General features: G+C 46.4%; 2 protein-coding genes across 3 annotated transcripts in view; one reads left to right on the forward strand and one right to left on the reverse strand.

Annotated features, from left to right (window-relative positions):
• PRCP (prolylcarboxypeptidase) overlaps positions 1–206 on the reverse strand; it is a 74,715-nt gene extending 74,509 nt beyond the window's left edge. The window contains exon 1 of the mRNA XM_073612822.1: positions 36–206. Within this exon, the coding sequence (XP_073468923.1) occupies positions 36–143 (108 nt within the window). The 5' untranslated portion in view covers positions 144–206. The remainder of the gene's footprint in view (positions 1–35) is intronic.
• Positions 207–13,636: 13,430 nt separating this feature from the next.
• DDIAS (DNA damage induced apoptosis suppressor) overlaps positions 13,637–20,157 on the forward strand; it is a 33,275-nt gene continuing 26,754 nt past the window's right edge. For both annotated transcript variants that reach the window (XM_073612823.1, XM_073612824.1), the window contains exons 1-2: positions 13,637–13,725; positions 18,967–19,027. The gene's annotated coding sequence lies outside the window, so the exon portion shown is untranslated. The remainder of the gene's footprint in view (positions 13,726–18,966; positions 19,028–20,157) is intronic.

The raw sequence follows: 20,157 nt of genomic DNA on the forward strand, positions 1-20,157 counted from the left end.
ATGGACTCATAGATGTTTGCAGAGCGGTCACCTACCTTTTGGTCAAAGTAACGTGTTTCATAGGTGGGATCAGAGCACACAAGGGAGACCCCCAGGTAGGTCCAGATGAGGACAAGCCACCATGATCCTGCTGGAGATGCCATGTCTGTTATGTGACAGTCTGGGGATTCCCTGCCTGGGTAGAAACTATAGAGGGGAGGGACTTGAGTGGGGAGGAGACTCTGTCGCTTCCCTTTTTTTTTTAACCTGTTCGCTGACAGACTGACACAAAGGCTCAGCCCTTACAGTGTTGCTCAATAGACTTCATCAATGTTAGGTTTTTTTGTTGCGTTTTGATTATTTCTTTAGTCCCGCTCAAGCGAATCTCTTTAACATCAATTGCACTTAATGCAACCACAATCATCTTTAAAAAAAATCTGCTATCACTTTAAAATGTTCTCAACAGGAGATTCTCGGGAAATTTGTGGTTGGGCGACTAAAATCGCAATAGATCGTTTGCTCGCTTTGGAAAATCTTGCTTTTTAGTTGGTAGAGGTCATGGGTGATTTTTTTTAGGCGCTTGATCATGCAAGTGATGTCAGATAGTGGGAAAATGTTTGAAATCAATTGCATCCTGGGTAAATGCCCTGTACACGCGATCAGAAAATCGTACGGAAAATACCACTTTCGAAGCGATCGTACGATAATCGGATCGTTAGTACAGAGCTTTCGAGAGCTGATCAGGACAGTTCATCCAAGAGTATTCTATCGGACATGCAGGAAAAAAATTTTCGTACGATGCCAGATCGTACGATTTTCGTTTTAATCAGTACAGCTATCGTTTCGAAAATGCAATACAAATGCATTACAACACATGACATCACTTCCGAATTTTATTTCTGTCGTGCGGGAATTTTCGTGACTTTAGTAAACTCATCAGATTCGATCTGAGATCAGCATGCAATAAAAAACAGACGATCATTCATCCAATAATCTCATCGCGTGTATGGGGCATTACTGTAGCAATTTTCTTCCCCGATCTTTTGAATGTGTACTGTGGTTAGTTGCACACACATAGCTCCCAACTGTCCCTGATTTCGAGGGACTGTCCCTGATTTGGAGCAATGTCCCTCTGTCCCTCTTTCCTCCTCATTTGTCCCTCATTTTGGTCTGATCTATATAGTTGTATATAAAATACACTTTTTATCTTTCAAAAAGTGTTTCCCGGTGCTAAACTTTTCATCCAAATTCTAAATTGCTGCATTTGTCAATTTTAAAAGCCAATATAAAGGAATATCAGTGGTAAAAAAAAAGCACTTGTGGGTTTAATTAACTTTTTTTTTTTTTGGTTATGTCCCCTTTAAGGGGCGTGGCAGGGGGCGTGTCCTATGCCCACATACGTTTGCTAGTAGGTGTCCCTCATTCCCATTTCAAAATGTTGGGAGGTATGCAACTAGTTGTGTTGCAACAGCGAATGAATACTCGCTGTTGCAACACTGATTCTCCTCCTGGCCGATCGGGAAGCGGGTCTGATACCCATCACCCGGTTGGCTGAAGGGACAGGCGATCCTATTGGACGCCTAGGAGGAGGGGAGGAGGCGCACGACAGTAACCGCTGTGATCTCAGAAGAGGACACAGGAGACGCTGACAGATGACCGCGCCGCAACCTGATCCCCTGCCCAATGTGCCCACCGATCCCCGCCACTGTGTGCCGGCCGATCCCCCGATGTGCTCGGCGATCCCTGACGCCGATGGGGTAAGTGCCGGTAGACCGGCAGACAGCGCGTGCGGGGGGGGTGGGGGGTGGTTGTCTGCCGCCCCCCTCAAACAAAAAAAACCACCAGCCGCCACTGGTCACCAGAATCAGGGATGAACATGGGTTTGATCCGAACATAAACTTGCACTGAACCCAGAAGCAAGCTGTCACTCCCACCAAATCCATACCCAATCAGGGCGTTCCGGGCTTCGCAGCCACATAGAACAAAGAAGCAAGGGAGGCTTGTGACATCATTGACCTAAAATTTCCAGATTGCCATTTAGGTCAATGACATTGTCCAAATATGGCCAATGAAAGTTAATGAAGTCATGAGCATATCGCAGGGTTGCCAACCGTCAGCAAATTTACTGACAGTTTGCAAAAATCAGTGACCTTTACAACTGTCCGTAAATATCAGGGACTGATAATGTGTCCTGCTCTGTTGACTTTTGTAAGAGTAAACCAGGCAAATTACTTGTTCTGACTATTGTCAGTATTTCCATATCGTGCTTGTTTAAATATCGATTGTCTTCATTTTTAATAGGAGTTCTGTCATTTTTTTTTCAGGTTGTTAGTAAAAAATGTGCTCCGTCAGTAAATTCCCCACATGTACCTGGCTACCCTGGCATGTAGGCAGCTGCAGTCTACTTTCTCTACTGTAGGTGGCACTCGTCCGCAGCAGCATTGCAGTTGGAGAGGAATTCAAGAAGAACGTGGTTCCTCTATGGTTTCCTGGGTTACTGGAGAAGGCTATCTGATTGGATGCTGCCGCCCCATGTGACTCTAGCAGCCATCTTGGGTCAGGCAGAGTCTATTTAAGGGCTCATGTACACACAGACTAGGTTGACTGGAGGCCTCTGCAAAATCGCGCAGTGATTTTACTGTGATTTTGCAGCAGGCGGTCAAAACATTCCTATCCTGATTGAACCTCCCCCAACCGTAGCAGCTTCTAAACGCTTGTAAAAGCCTATGTGTACATTGACACATGGCTTTTAAGGAGTTGAGTTTAAGTGCCTTGGCAAATAAAATGCCAAAAGCTCCTAAACTCAAGTTTATAAGCTGCAGTGTACATGAGCCCTAAGACCCTGGCTCCCAGGCTTGGCGAGCATTTGCAAGTGGGTAGAGTAGGGCAGTGCCAGGACAAGGCCATTCGGTGCCCAGGGCAAAGATGCCAAACTGCACCACCCCCTTCCCCCTAATGTTAGAATCAGGGCCCCCCACATCCCTACAATAAACCATTGCACCCAGGGCAGCCTCCCCTCCTGCCCACCCCTTGCCCCCTAGCACAAATCCTCTCCCCCCACTCCAAACCCCCCTCCCAGCACAAATTCTCCCCCCAATCCCCCCTCCCAGCACAAATCCTCCCCCTCAAATTTCCCCCTTCTAACACAAATACCCCCAATCATCCCTACTAGCACAAATTCCCCCCCAAAAAATTTACCCTCCTAGCAAAAATTCCCTCCCCCCTCTACCATATCACCACTTCTAGCACAAACCTCTAAAATCCCCCCTCCTAACACAAATCCTCTTCCCCCTCCCAACACTAATCTCCCCCAAATCACCACTTCTAGCATACACCCCGGATTTCCCCTCCTAGAAAAATTCTTACTCTCTGCCACCCTCAAAATTCCCCCTCCCAACAAAAATTACCTCCTCCCAATCTCCTCGTGGTCCCCCACCTCACATGATACCACAGTGCCCAGGGCAGCCGCCCCTTCTGCCCACCCCTTCTCTGGGCCCTGGAGTAGGGGCAGGTACCCCGTTTGTTAGGGGCAGAACCGGCGGCAAGGAAGGGTTCCACATGAGGAGGGAAAGCGTAGGGTTTGCAACTTCTCTGGGCATCTTCCTGCTTGGGTACGAGACGGCCAGGCCACATTCTGCCACTCCTAACCGGCACTATCAGTTCTGATAACACCTGCTCTCTTCACGCTGTTGGGACCCATGAGTGTTCCCATTTGGGCTGTCTTCCCACCGAATTTATTGTGAACCGTCTCAGCATTACTTCAATCCAAGTTCTTACATCGCACTTGGACTGTGTTTGTTATTGCCACCACACCACACTGCACCCCAACTACAAGCATTCACCACACCACACTGCACCCCAACTACAAGCATCCACCACACCACACTGCACCCCAACTACAAGCATCCACCACACCACACTGCACCCCAACTACAAGCATCCACCACACCACACTGCACCCCAACTACAAGCATCCACCACACCACACTGAATCACAAGCATCTCGGCCCTTTGTTAGGGAACAGCTGTGGGGCACAGGTTTCCCTGGCCATGGCTTATTGGGCACTGATTTGGCAGAAGTGACAGCTTGCTTTGGCGACATGACCATATTAGGTCAATGACATTGTAGAAATATGGTCATATTGTCGCAAGGATCTGCATTCTTTTGTTACGTGCAGATTTGGGGCACGGGATGCCCAAGCCGTGGTTTACTGGGCACTGACTTGGCAGGAGTGATAGCTTGCCATGCTTATCCCTACAGAGACCAAAGCTCATTCACACCATGTGCGGAGAAAACACCACAACACTGCAGAGAGGTGCAAAAAAATTCAGCCAGTCTTAATTTGCCGGGAGGCCATCCATGGACGTCCTCCCGTGCTTGAGCGGCCTGCGTGCCCCCTGCAGGGCGTGCGCGGCGCGCTCTGTGATCAGCGAGTCTATGAGACTCGCCTGATCACAGATCTGAGTAACGGGTCGATCCCGACTCCTTACCACGTGATCAGCTGTCAGCCAATGACAGCTGATCATGTGACCTAAACAGAGCCGGTAATCGGCTATTTTTTCTCCTCACGCTGATAGCGTGAGGAGAAAAAAAAAAGCCAATCGCCGGTGGCTGCGAGAGGGACATCGGTCCCGATCGTGGAGAGGCTTCTGTGTCCACTAGCCTCACCTACCAGTGCCCACCAGCGCCACCTATCAGTGCCCACAGTGCCACCCATCAGTGCCCACAGTGTGTCATCACCAGTGCTGCCTATCAATATCACCTACCAGTGCCACCTATCAGTGCCCATCAGTGCCACCTACAAGTGCCCATCAGTGCCACCTATCAGTGCCTACCAGTGCCACCCACCAGTGCCACCCAGTGCCTTCTTATAAGTGCCCATCAGTTACGTCTTATCTGTGCCTATCAGTGTCAATTTATCTGTGCCCATCAGTGCAGCCTCATCAGCGAATATCAATGAAGGAGAAAAATTACCCGTTTGCAAAATTTTATAACAAACTATTAAACATGTTTTTTTTTTTTTTTCAAAAATTTTTGTCTTTTTTTTGTTTGTTTAGCAAAAAAGAAAAACCCAAGTGGTGATTAAATACCACCAAAAGAAAGCTCCATTTGTGTGAAAAAAAATGATAAAAAATGTCATTTGAGTACAGCGCAGCATGACCGCGCAATTGTCATTCAAAGTGCGACAGCGCTGAAAGCTAAAAATTGGTCTGGTCAGGAGGGGGGGGTTTAAGTGCCCGGTAAGCAAGAGGTTAATGCTCAAAACCAGCAGATGAATAACAGCCCAACATGCAAGTTATTTGTTTCATCTTCACTTTCAAAATTGATGTTCAGTAGAGCAGATGGGGAAGTGATGAATCAGGACAGGGTTGTGGGAAGAAGCCGTGTCACATGCTGGGGGGTCACACTATGCCAGATGGAGATGATGACTACCACTGAGACCCAACTACAGCTCTGCATTCAAAGAGAACCTGTCATAATAATGATTTTACTTCAATAATTGGCTCTAAAAATCAGACCCTCACACTACACCATTGCTGGTAAATGTATCTGATGAGCCAGATCTAAAAGAAAAATTAGGTACCTGCAGATTTGTTTAGGCATTCCTGCTTGATGTCTTTTCTATTGAAATCAATTGCATTTCAACGCAGGCAATAAGCCCAGCCGCACCTACATTGATGCATCACAATGCCATAGCACCCAACTGTCCCTGATTTCGAGGGACTGTCCCTGATTTAGAATAATGTCCCTCTGTCCCTCATTGCTCCTCATTTGTCCCTCATTTTGGTCTGATCTATATAGTTGTATATAAAATGCAATTTTTATCTTTCATAAAATATTTCCCAGCGCTAAACCTTTCACCTGATTTCTAAATTGCTGCATTTGTAAATTCTAAAAGCAAATATAAAGGAATAGTAGTGGTAAAAAAGCACTTGTAGGTTTAACCAATCTTGTTTTTTTTGTACAATTCTCCTTTAAGGGGGCGTGGCGAGGGGGTGTGTCCTATGCCTGCATATTTTTGCCGATAGGTGTCCCTCATTCCAATCTCAAAAAGTTGGGAGGTATGACAATGTGCATAAACACATCATTGCAATGCATGATGAAAATGTGCAACAACACATGTTTATGCACACATGACATGCTTTTTGATAAGCTTACATTGATTTCAATAAAAAAAAATGCATCAGGCAGAAAATGTATAGTTGCAATTCCAGCCTTGAGCCTCGTACACATGATCGGATTATCCAACGGGAATTGTGTGATGACAGGCTGTTGTCGGAAAATCCCACCGTTTGTACGCTCCGTCGGACAATTGTTGTCGGATTTTCCGCGGACAAATGTGGGATAGCGTGCTTTAAAATTGTCTGCCAACAGTTGTGTGTTGCCGGATTTTCCAATCGTGTGTGTACACAAGTCCATCAGACAAAACTCCAAAGTACAAACACGCATGCTCAGAAGCAATGCTCACCATAACACAACATTAGCAGAAGTTGCCCACAGGGTGGCGCTAAAGAGCTGCAAAAAAACACGTACAGTGGAACCTCGGATTACGAGCATAATCTGTTCTAGGAGTATGCTCGTAATCCAAAGTACTTGCACATCAAAGCGAGTTTTCCCATTGAAGTCAATGGAAACGAAAAGAATTAGTTCCGCATTGACTTCAATGGGATGCAATACCGCATGCGGGCAGAGGCGGGGGGGGCGCCGGAGAGCCTCGGAAATGGCCGAAAAGGACCCTTCGGCGGACCTCGGCAAACCTCGAAAAGACTTCCTACCCGAGATTTGCCGAGGTCAGCCGTGCTGTACTCGGGTCTTTCTGTGCATTTCCGAACGTGACGTTCGACTCTGCTCGGCTCCGGCGCCCCCCCCCCCCACCTCAGTACTGCACACCACTTTGGCCTGAATCGTTTTGCAAGACAACACTCGCATACCAAGTTACGATTTTTAAAAATACAGTGCTCGTATTGCAAAACGCTCGTTAACCACGTTACTCGCAATCCGAGGTTCCACTGTAGTTTCGTGTTTGTTGGCCGACAATTCTTTGCCGTTTTGTATGCAAGACGAGTTCCTGGCCAACACCCATCGAACAAAAGTCCTACGCTTTGTCCGTAGAAAATCCGATCGTGTGTATGAGGCTTTAGAGCTTGTTCACGCCATGTGCAAAAGTAGTTTTTAATTTTTTATATTAAAAAAATAACTGGTGATCCCGCCATTGGATTGTCTAGTGGCCGTTTCAATGCCCATTACGCAGGCATGGTCCACCGTTGTCCCCAACAGGAAACCTGACCTGAGAAATGCCATGTGGCCATCCCTGGAGTGCATGTACTCAGAAAGTTGCTGTAATGAGGCTGCAGGAGATCAGCCTGTGAGTGGGTGCAGCACGGTGTGGCGGCAATAACACATACTCAATTTATATAGAGGTATAGCTTGATTGACTATAGTGAGCCAAAAGGCTACAGTAGGTGAGGATTGGGATTTCCAAATGCATAGTTATTGTTTTCTTTGCATAAAACAGGATAACTCTTAGAAAGGTTTCTATATTCTTAGATATCCCTTCATCGTCTATATATCCTAGCAGGCATCTCAAGGGATTACAGATGTTAGGCAACTGAGTGAGGGAGCTGATAAGGACCGTGACCCCCGACCAGAATTTCCTAATCGGCCGGCACTCTCACATTGAATGGAAAAAAGTGCCATCAGCCATGCCACGTTGGAAACATGTTGCGGAGGGTAGACTCTTTAATCTATAGAGTAAACAAGGAGTAAAGTAGGACCTGTATAGTAATTTAGTTTGAATGACTTTATCTCAGGAAGAGACGACAGACGATACCTGAAGGAGCACTTCCTCATAAATATCCTCCGTCAGCTCCGGTATGTCAGAGCGCCATTTATTTTCTGTGGTGCTAATCCTAGTTGTCGTAGTATGAAGAAGAGTTTTGTAGTACGTGGAAACGAGTTTAGTGTGAGACGGATCAGTCAATATACGTTCGAGCAGGGAGGGTTGACTATCGATGTTTTGAAGGCCAAATTGTGTCGCAGTGGTATGGCGTATATGCAGATATTGGAAATAGGCCGTAGGAGGAAGGTCAAAATCCCTGCAAAAGTCAGCAAAGGATCGAAAAATGTTCACTATAAATAAATGGGAGGTCAATCTAACCCCCCTCTTGAACCAGAACCCACCGTCTGTTCAACAGAAGAATTCTGGTAGACCCAGGTTACCCCATAGTGGAGCATTAGGTGAATACGTGGTATGTCTACTGGATGACAGTAGCTTCGAAAGCTTGAGTTTCCGTAGGGTCATAGAGAGAACTTTCGTACCCTCTCGTCCCCTAGTGGAGAGGCGATGTACTAGATTCTGGAGAGATTCATAGGAAGTGAGGATGGCTGCCTCCAATGCTGTAGCTGCATTGTTCTCCTCGGGGTAGAACCACCAATGTGCATGGGCCAACTGCGAGGCCACGTTATAAGTTTGGAGGCAAGGGAGCGCCAATCCCCCCTCCAAAATTGGTAATTCATAGGCTACAGTTGCTGCCTTCTTAGCCAATGGGAACAACACTGTACCCCCCCCACCCAACAGGGAGTGCCGGCGCCTGGAGCGGGCGGTAGAGGGAGGCGTAAATACAACCTGCAGTGTGGGACAGACTTCGTCCTACCAGGAGAAGGTAAGCTGGGCTGAGCACAATGTAGTCAGTACACATACTGTACATACACACGCATGCATGTGTGTTCAAGCTTTTTGGGTGCAAACCCTAACGCAAAAGGCTGCGCACACCTATGCCGCTATCACATCCGAGGCACCCCTTTACCCTGCTCTGGCCCCCTTTACCCAGCACAGCTATTCTCAAAAGACAGGTGCTCGTATGATGGAAGAAGGTACAGAACTTCTTTCAAATCATGATGGAACCCCTACTTGATATAGTCGCCAAGAGCTCACGCAAGAGATAACTGTCGTCAAGAGAGTAGACATGTGCAAAGCAGGGGTGTAAATTCAGACCCTCTAGCTGTACCATTTTTTTTTCCCAGTACAGTAACAGTTTTGGAGCACATGTGCCAGTCCCTGGGGAGCGTAGCAGTCTGTACCAGGTATTACAAGCTGTACCAGTACACTGGGCCTGCAAACCCAACCCTTCAATGCATCAGACCACACAAATATTAATACATATGGATTGTGGTAGCAAAAAAGGGTCAGTGCTTTTTTTAGTGTGTTGTAACTTGATAACGCCACCCTCTCAGGTCTTTAAAAAGTTCCCAATGCCAGTTCCCAACAGAAGAGGTTTTATAGTGACCTCTCCGGAGCCCACACCACCTTCATTCCAGAGCTGACTCCGCTGTAATACTCTTTGGCATCTGAGCTTGAGTTCCCCACCTTTCCATTTTCCGACCCCTATGTCATTGCTAAGTCTTGTAATAACAAAGGCGTCAGTGGAAGAACCCACAGTGCTTGGTGAGGGATGCAGGCAATCCCATACTACTGGAAGGTTTGAATCCCAAAGAGTCTTCTAATGCCCTGTACACACGACCGGTTTTCCCGACAGAATAAACTCTGAAGGTTTTTCCGACGGAGTTCAGACGGAATTACGCTCAAGCTGTCTTGCATACACACGGTCACACCAAATTCTGACCGTCCAGAACGCGGTGACGTACAACACATACGACGGGTCTAGAAAACGGAAGTTCAATAGCCAGTAGCCAATAGCTTTCATCTCGTACTTGTTTCAGAGCATGCCAAGTTCAATACCCCCGCCATCCCCTCCGTACTCCTTTCCTGTACATACTACCCCCACCATCCCCTCCGCACTCCTCTCCTGTACATACTACCCCCATCATCCCCTCCGCACTCCTCTCCTGTACGTACTACCCCCACCATCCCCTCCGCACTCCTCTCCTGTACATACTACCCCCACCATCCCCTCCGCACTCCTCTCCTGTACGTACTACCCCCACCATCCCCTCCGCACTCCTCTCCTGTACATACTACCCCCACCATCCCCTCTGTACGCCTCCTGCCACTCTGCATTTCACAGAGCTCGGTGCCTCCAAGCTTCAGCCTGCCACATTAATGTTGGCTCCCATGGGACAGCCATCTTTAAACCTGGGGGACCCATGCTCTTCAATTACCCGGAGGCCCCATGAGTTATCAGTCGGCCCCTGGCCCAGCAGTAAGAAGGGTCGCTGGTTTGAATCCCAACCATGACACTACCTGCCTGGAGTTTGCATGTTCTCCCTGTGCCTGTGTGGGTTTCCTCCGGGTACTCCGGTTTCCTCCCACACTCCAAAGACATGCTGGTAGGTTAATTGGATCCTGTCTAAATTGTCCCTAGTATGTATGAATGTGAGTTAGGGACCTTAGATTGTAAGCTCCTTGAGGGTAGGGAGTGGACTGATGTGAATGTGCAATGTATATGTAAAGCTCTGCGTAAATTGATGGCGCTATATAAGTACCATAAAGTACCATAAATAAATAAAAATAAAATAAATAAAAATAATGTACTACTTAAAAAAAAATTGCTGTGCACTGCTAATGTGTTTGGGTTTGGCTTGAAGAAAAAGTGGCAACCCTACTCTTATTCCCTAAGAGCCCTTGCACACTGGGCCAGGGGGCGGCGTCGGCGGTAAAACGCCGCTATTATTAGCGGCGTTTTACCGTCGGTATGCGGCCGCTAGCGGGGCGGTTTTACCCCCCGCTAGCGGCCGAGAAAGGGTTAAATACCACCGCAAAGCGCCTCTGCAGAGACGCTTTGCCGGCGGTATAGCTGCGCCGTCCCATTGATTTCAATGGGCAGGAGCGGTAAAGGAGCGGTATACACACCGCTCCTTCACCGCTCCGAAGATGCTGCTGGCAGGACTTTTTTTACCGTCCTGCCAGCGCATCACTCCAGTGTGCAAGCCCTCGGGGCTTGCACACTGGAATGAAAGCAGCGGCACTTTCGGGGCGGTTTGAAGGCGCTATTATTAGCGCAATAGCGCCTGCAAACCGCCCCAGTGTGCAAGGGCTCTTAGAAATGTTGGATGTTTGTTACAGCGTGAGCAAGATGGCCCCTAACAGTGCAATGTTTTCTCTGAACAGAGTCATTAGAGTTTATTTGGCAAACCCTTTTCTGCAAGACTCCTTTCACACTGGGGTGGTTTTTATGCGTTTTAGCGCTGGAAATGGCCTCTACTAATCGCCTAAAAACCGCCTCCTATTCGTTCAAGTGTGACTTTTCACACCGGGGCGGTGCGCTTGCGGGACGTTCCAAAAAGTCCTGCAAGCAGCATCTTTGGGGCGGTTTGGGAGTGCTGTATTTATTCATTGGAATGAATGGCCAGCGTTTCCGAAGCGCCTGAAAAGCAGTTCAGAAGCGCCGCAACAAGGAAGTTTTTAACCCCCTTCTTTGGGGTTAAAAGCGCCCTGCTAGCGGCCGAAAAGCGTGCTTAACCACTTAACGACCACTCACTGTATATACACGTCGGCACTTTAAAGATGGACATCTCGGTATAGGCAGCAGCTGCTGCCATAACCGAGGTATCCACCTTTTCAGTGAGCGGTCAGGTTTACGATAATGGTGGTCTCTGCGCCGCTCGCCCGCGCCCTCCGCCGCTTACTAGAGCCGTCGGTAGCAGCGGAGGCATTCGGGTCCTCTTCCTAGCTGGGTATGGAGATGAGTGAGGGGATGAGTTTGACGCCATTCCACGAGCAGGCGCAAATTTGAAGCGTGACATGTTGGGTATCAATTTACTCGGCGTAACATTATCTTTCATGATATAAAAAAAATTGGGCTAACTTTACTGCTGTCTTATTTTTCCATTTAAAAAAGTGTATTTTTTCCAAAAAAAAGTGCGCTTGTAAGACCGCTGCGCAAATACAGTGTGACAAAAAGTACTGCAAAAACCGTCATTTTATTCTCTAGGGTGTTAGAAAAAAAATGTATAATGTTTGGGGGTTCTAAGTAATTTTCTAGCAAAAAAAACTTGAAAATGAAAAAGAGGCTCGGTCCTTAACCACTTACGGACCGCTCGCTGTCGTTATACGTCGGCTGTTTGAAGAAGAATATCGTTGTTATGGCAGCAGCTAGCTACCATAACCCCGGTATCTCCGTCTTCAGCGGGCGGTCTGTTACAAGATAAAAGTGGTCTCTGCGGCGCATTCACCGCAAGATCACTTTTATCGGTGGCGGGAGAGGGCCCTCCTCTCCCGCCACGATCCGGTGCCCTCCGCTGCTTACCGGAGCTGTCGGCAGCGGCAGAGGTGATCGAATCTGTCACCTGGGCTGACATGGAGACGAGTGAGGGGAAGATGGCCCCCACCTGTCTCCATGACACTGCAGGGCGGAAGTGACGTCAAAACGTCACTTCCGCCCATAGCTCTTAAAGGGCCAATTTATTGTTTTAATTTTTTTAAATGACAATTTTATTTTTTTTTATTGCATTTTAGTGTAAATATGAGATGTGAGGTCTTTTTGACCCCAGATCTCATATTTAAGAGGACCTGTCATGCTTTTTTCTATTACTAGGGATGTTTACATTCCTTGTAATAGGAATAAAAGTGACAATTTTTTTTTTTTTAAAACACAGCGTAAAAATAAAAAATAAAAGGTAAAATAAATAATTAAAAAATTAAAATTTTTTTAACGCGCCCGTCCCTGTGAGCTCGCGTGCAGAAGCAAACGCATACGTGAGTAGCGCCCGCATATGAGAACGGTGTTCAAACCACACATGTGAGGTATCGCCGCAATCGTTAGAGCGAGAGCAATAATTCTAGCCCTAGACCTCCTCTGTAACTTAGAACATGCAACCTGTGGAATTTTTTAAATGTCGCCTATGGAGATTTTTAAGGGTAAAAGTTTGACGCCATTCCACGAGCGGGCGCAATGTTGAAGCGTGACATGTTGGGTATTAATTTACTCGGTGTAACATTATCTTTCACAATATGAAAAAAAATTGGGCTAACTTTAATGGTGTCTTATTTTTTAATTAAAAAAAGGGAATTTTTTCCAAAAAAAAGTGCGCTTGTAAGACCGCTGCGCAAATACGGTGTGACAAAAAGTATTGCAATGACCGCCATTTTATTCTCTAGGGTGTTAGAAAAAAAATGTATGTTTGGGGGTTCTAAGTAATTTTCTAGCAAAAAAACTTGTTTTTAACTTGTAAACACTGATTCTGAAAAAGAGGCTCGGTCCTTAAGTGGTTAAACGCCCCTAAAACGAGCGGCGCTTTAGCGCTAACAAGGCCCCAGCGTGAAAGGGTGAAAGGGATCTAAAGTGCAATGACAGGTTCCCTTTTAGCCAATGTTAATTAAAAACATTTGTGTTGCCCATGGCAACCAGACTGCAAATTACAGTGTCAACTTAGCTGCTCCAAAATACTTTATTTATACGTAAACTCATATCTCTGCCGAATTCTACAAATCCCCCTCACCCCACCCTACTAAACACAGTCACGTGCTACAAATCCCAGTCTACACACACACAAACAGCTAGCACTATCTGTGTATTTAGACTGTCTGCGTCTGCGGCCATTTTGTGGTAGACATTCTTTTATGCCAGATGCGGTTGTGAGCTTCAGCTAAATGGCGCAGTGAGGAAGCCAATACAGATAGAAGCCGGCGGCCTCTAGTGTACGGGCGACGATCCAATAGCGGCTCTCGTTGGAATGTAGGCTGGCAGAACGAGAGGAGCTGCTATTGGTGGAGAAGCAGGTGACCGGTTACGACACTCGGGGGCGCTGCATTTTAAAACAGGAAGAGAGCTGCGTGTGCTGGAGGGGTGAGTTGTTTACAGAAATGGATTGTAACGAATGTGAGACGCAGATTTCTATAGAACAAACATGGGCAGTATGCAGGGCACAGCTACAGCTTCCTTCCCAGTAGGGCATCCTGTGCAACCCTTCACTACCACCTGCCCCTCCCCCCCTAGAGTTGCCACCTCATCCCTTTAATAACCACTTAAGGACCGAGCCTCTTTCTGAGATTTGTTGTTTATAACGCTTTTTTTTTTTTTTGCTAGAAAATTACTTAGAACCCCCAAACATTATACATTCTTTTTCTAACACCCTAGAGAATAAAATGGCGGTCGTTGCAATACTTTCTGTCACACCGTATTTGCGCAGCGGTCTTACAAGCGCACTTTTTTTGGGGAAAAAATTCACTTTTTTGAATAAAAAAATAAGACAACAGTAAAGTTAGCCCAATTTTTTTTTATATTGTGAAAGATAATGTTACACCGAGTAAATTGATACCCAACATGTCACGCTTCAAAATTGCGCCCGCTCGTGGAATGGCGTCAAACCTTTACCCTTAAAAATCTCCATAGGCAACGTTTAAAAAAATTCTACAGGTTGCATGTTTTGAGTTACAGAGGAAGTCTAGGGCTAGAATTATTGCTCTCGCTCTCCCGATCGCGGCGATACCTCACATGTGTGGTTTGAACACCGTTTTCATATGCGGGCGCTACTCATGTATGCGTTCGCTTCTGCGCGTGAGCTCGCCAGGACGGGGCGCTTTAACCGCTTCAGCCCCGGACCATTTGGCTAGCCACAGACCAGAGCGCTTTTTGCGATTCGGCACTGCGTCGCTTTAACTGACAATTGCGCGGTCGTGCGACGTGGCTCTCAAACAAAATTGACGTCCTTTTTTTCCCCACAAATAGAGCTTTCTTTTGGTGGTATTCGATCACCTCTGTGTTTTTTTTTTTTGCGCTATAAACCAAAAAAAAAGCGTCAATTTTGAAAAAAAAAAAAGCAATATTTTTTACTTTTTGCTATAATAAATATCCCCCAAAAATATTTTTTTCCTCAGTTTAGGCCGATACGTATTCTTCTACATATTTTTGGTAAAAAAAAAATCTCAATAAGCGTATATTGATTGGTTTGCACAAAAGTTATAGCGTCTACGAAATAGGGGATAGATTTATGGCATTTTTATTAATAATTTATTTATTTTTCATTAGTAATGGCGGCGATCAGCGTTTTTTATCAGCACTGCGACATTATGGCGGACACGTCGGACACTTTTGACACATTTTTGGGACCATTGACATTTATACAGCGATCAGTGCGATTAAAAATGCACTGATTACTGTAAAAATGACACTGGCAGTGAAGGGGTTAACACTAGGGGGCAGTGAAGGGGTTAATGTGTGTCCTAATTTGTGTTCTAACTGAAGGTGGGGGGAGGGGACTGTGCAGGGAAACTAACAGATCGCTGTTTATACTCTGTATGAATGGACGATCTGTCACTTCTCCCCTCAGAGAACCGGAAACGTTTACACACAGAGACCCCGGTTCTCTGTGTGCCCCGAGCGATCGCGGGAGCCCGGCGGTGATCGAGACCGCTGGGCACTGGGGGGGGGCGCGCGCGCCCCCCTAGTGGCCGTCTATGTTACCAAAGTAACATAACGGCGATTTGCGCGGCCGAGCCGTGTTGCCGCAGTGCAACTGCGGCGGCTAGTCGGCAAGCGGTTAAAAAATGTTTTAATTTATTTATTTTATTTTATTTATTTTTACACTGTTTTTTTTTTTAAAAATAAATAAATTTGGGTCACTTTTATTCCTATTACAAGGAATGTAAACATCCCTTGTAATAGAAAAAAAGCATGACAAGACCTCTTAAATATGAGATCTGGGGTCAAAAAGACCTCAGATCTCATATTTACACTAAAATGCAATAAAAAGAAAAAACAAAAAAAAAAATTTGTCATTTGAAAAAAAATGACAACAGAAAAATGTGCCTTTAAGACGTATGGGCGGAAGTGACGTTTTGACGTCGCTTCCGCCCTGCTTATGGTAAGGAGACGGGTGAGGGCCATCTTCCCCTCACTCGTCTCCATACTCGGCCATGGACAGGTCCCGATCCGCCTCCGCCGCTGCCGACGGTTCCGGTAAGCGGCAGAGGGCGCGGGAGAGCAGCAGGAGGGGGCTGGCCCCTCTCCCGCCGCCGATAACGGTGATCTTGCGGCGAATCCGCCGCAGAGACCACCATTATCGTTAACCGAACCACTGCCTGAAGAGAGGGATACCTGGGTTGTGGCAGCGTCTGCTGCCATTACGGAGATATCCCTCTTCGAAGTCAGGACGTATATAGTCGTGCGGCGGTCGGTAAGCGGTTAAACCTGAACACATATGAATTACACAGGTTCCGTGGCTGATTAAGGTGGTAATTATACTCACTTGGTGTCTTATCTACATTAAATCAGCCACAGAACCTGTGTAATTCATATGTTTTGGGGTTTAAAGGGAGGAGGTGGCAACCCTACCCCCCTGCCACCCCCCAACTCTGTGTAAGCTACACCTCCCTCTAGTCATTGCACAGAGCTAAGGACCCACCTTGCTGCTGATTGGCCCGGTGAGATCACATGCTGCTCTCCCATACCTGGAAGTACAGGCTGCTTCCTATAGAGTGACAGAGGAGGGAGGGGAGTATATGCAAGCAGCGGAAATCTCAGCGGAAGCCGCTTGTCTTCAAAGGTCCTGGCTGGAAATCAAGGGGTTTAAACAAACTTACAGGCTGTAGAGCCGCCCAGTTGCTGTTACAGCACGCAGGATTGCTGCTGCCGCCGCCTGTGGTGGTTCCCGGGGGGGGGGGTTCCCCTGTCCCTCCCAGCAGTGGCGGCCGGTACCACAAGGGGCTGTTCCTGGGACTCCCTCTCATCATTGGCTGGAAACAAGCAGCGGGAGTGTCAATCACAGCCAAGCGAGGGAATGTTGATTCATGTACAGTGCCTTGAAAAAGTATTCATACCCCATGAAATTTCTCTCCTTTTGTCATGTTACAATCAAAAATGTAAATGTATTTTATTGGGATTTTCTGTGGTAGACCAACACAAAGTGGCACATAATTGTGAAGTGGAAGGAAAATGATAAATGATTTTCAAAATGTTTTACAAATAAATATGTGAAAAGTGTGGGGTACATTTGTATTCAGCCCCCCGGAGTCAATACTTTGTAGAACCTCCTTTCACTGCAATTATAGCTGCAAGTCTTTTTGGGGATGTCTCTACCAGCTTTGCACATCTAGAGAGGGACATTTTTGCCCATTATTCTTCTTTGTAAAATACCTCAAGCTCTGTCAGATTGGATGGAGAACGTCTGTGAACAGCAATTTTCTATTCTTGCCACAGATTCTCAGTTGGATTCAGGTCTGGACTGTGACTGGGCCATTCTAACACATGAATATGCTTTGATCTAAACCATTCCATTGTAGCTCTGGCTGTATGTTTAGGGTCGTTGTCCTGCTGGAAGGTGAATCTCCGCCCCAGTCTCAAGTCTTTTGCAGACTCTAACAGGTTCTCTTCTAAGATTGCCCTGTATTTGGCTCCATCCATCTTCCCATCAACTCTGACCAGCTTCCCTGTCCCTGCTGAAGAAAAGCATCTCCACAACATCATGCTGCCACCACCATGTTTCACGGTGGGGATGGTGTGTTCAGGGTGATGTGCAGTGTTAGTTTTCCACCACACATAGCGTTTTGCTTTTAGGCCAAAAAGTTCAATTTTGGTCTCATCTGACCAGATCACCTTCTTCCACATGTTTGCTGTGTCCCCCACATGGCTTCTCACAAACTGCAAACAGGACTTCTTATGGTTTTCTTTCAACAATGTCTTTCTTCTTGTTACTCTTCCATAAAGGTCAGATTTGTGGAGAACACGACTAATAGTTGTCCTGTGGACAGATTCTCCCACCTGAGCTGTGGATCTCTGCAGCTCCTCCAGAGTTACCATGGACCTCTTGGCTGCTTCTCTGATGAATGTTCTCCTTGCCCGGCCGGTCAGTTTAGGTGGACGGCCATGTCTTGGTAGGTTTGCAGTTGTGCCATACTCTTTCCATTTTCGGATGATGGATTGAACAGTGCTCCGTGAGACGTTCAAAGCTTGGGATATTTTTCTATAACCTAACCCTGCTCTAAACTTCTCCACAACTTTATCCCTGACCTGTCTGGTGTGTTCCTTGGCCTTCATGGTGCTGTTTGTTCACTAAGGTTCTCTAACAAACCCCTGAGGGCTTCACAGAACAGCTGTATTTATACTGAGATTAAATTACACACAGGTGGACTCTGTTTACTTATTAGGTGACTTATGAAGGCAATTGGCTCCACTTTTCTCCAGGCTGACTACCACCCTGAAATTGTTTTCCAGCACTGACTGTGTCCAGGCGGCAGCTCCTCATAGGCTAAAATGTGGCGATGTTTCATAACATCACTACTGTAGGAGTATTGTCCAATCCAAGTCTATGGGGAGTCACTAACCAGGCAAAGACAGTGCTAGAAAAGATTTTGGTCCCAACGATATAAACACCATATGGGGTCACCTTGGTAAGTAAATACTGGGGGGGGGGGGGGGGGGGGGGGGGGAGGTATTGTAGGAACAGCAGGCTTGTACTTTAAAGGAATCCTGCATGAAGAAGTATAGATGCTTCCATTGCTGACCGACCCCCTCTACAGAATACTAGTTCCCTGGCTGCCACGTTGATCCAGTAACATCAGAAGATTCTATGTCCCTGACTCAGGACAATTCTGCAGATTAGTTCTGGCTTTCCTGGTCTGTAGGCTGGTTTTGGGGGTCAGTGTCTCAGGTTGTTGAACTCAGAGACAGCCAGGCAACTACCCTGTTTCCCTGAAAATAAGACCTAGCGTGATTGTCGGTGATGGCTGCAATAAAAGCCCTATCCCCCAAATAAGCCCTTCCCTGTTTCCCCGAAAATAAGACCTACCCTGAAAATAAGACCTACAAGGACTTTAACTAGGGCTTATTTGGGGGGGTAGGGCTTATATTACAGCCATCACTGACAATCACGCTAGGTCTTATTTTCCGGGAAACAGGGTAGCATTCTCTGAAGTAGGGCAGCAATTACAGTCTTTGCATTTCCTTCAGCACAGGTTTCCTTCAAGGCACCCTTTAGGTCCCAGTGTGACAGTGCTGGTGGCTGTTAAAAAAACTCTGGGTTAAGGTTCTCATTTCCCAATGGGGCACACCTACATACAAATAAATAACAATACTTACCTTTTCTTCCAGGTGTCTGCAGTCTGGTGGAGTGACATCACAGGCCCTCTTCATCCTACTCTTCCTCCCTGTGGTAGGTCCATCCTAAAAGTCATGTAGCCTTCTCCTGTGAGTGCAGGGTGGGGAGCCCTTCTCCCCCCGGGGCTCACATGAAGAGGGGCGAATGACCCTGGGTGTCTGTGCAGACCATCTTTCCTGTATTTTATTGTGTAATTAGCTACTTGTCTAAAAATATTAATCTGGGGGTAATAGACAGTATCTCACAAAAGTGAGTACACCCCTCACATTTTTGTAAATATTTTATTCTATTTTTTCATGTGACAACACTGAAGAAATGACACTTTGCTACAATGTAAAGTAGTGAGTGTACAGCTTGTATAACAGTGTACATTTGCTGTCCCCTCAAAATAACTCAACACACAGCCATTAATGTCTAAACTGCTGGCAACAAAAGTGGAAGATCCCCAGATGAACATGCAGATGGATGGATTCCTCTTCATCTGAAAGGGGCCTTATGCCGTGTACACACAGTCGGACTTTCCGACGTAAAATGTGCGATCAGAGCTTGTTGTCGGAAATTCCGACCGTGTGTAGGCTGGAGCTGCACAATTAATCGTTAAAAAAATCTTGATCTCAATTCAACCCCTCTGATGATCTCGTTTGCCGATTCTTTCATATAACAAGTGGAGAGACTTATCTGCTCACTCAGCTGTCAAAAGAAAACATCGGGCAGCCTGCCAAGTTTTTAACTTGAAACATTGGGGGTTATTTACGAAAGGCAAATCCACTTTGCACTGAAAGTGCACTTGAAATTGCACTGAAAGTGCACTTGGATGGGCAGTCACTCTAAATCTGAGGGGTAGATCTGAAATGAGGGGAAGCTCTGCTGATTTTATCATCCAGTCATGTGCAAGCTAAAATGCTGTTTTTTTTATTTTCCTTGCATGTCCCCCTCGGATCTACTTTACTTCCAAGTGCACTTGCACTGCAAAGTGTTTTTTTTCTTTCGTAAATAACCCCCATTGTAACTAATTCTTCCTTCTTAGATCTAAAGGATAAACTTCTGTGTGAAAAAAAAAACAGGCAGTCTGCCAAGTTTTGTAAATGTAGGAAGTTTAACCACTTAAAGTCTAAATCTTTTTCTGACCCTTGTTTCTTAAGTTAAAATCAATATTTTTTTGCTAGAAAATTACTTGGAACCCC

This window comes from Aquarana catesbeiana, linkage group LG02 (genome assembly GCF_042186555.1).
Source record: "Aquarana catesbeiana isolate 2022-GZ linkage group LG02, ASM4218655v1, whole genome shotgun sequence".
NCBI lineage: Eukaryota > Metazoa > Chordata > Amphibia > Anura > Ranidae > Aquarana > Aquarana catesbeiana.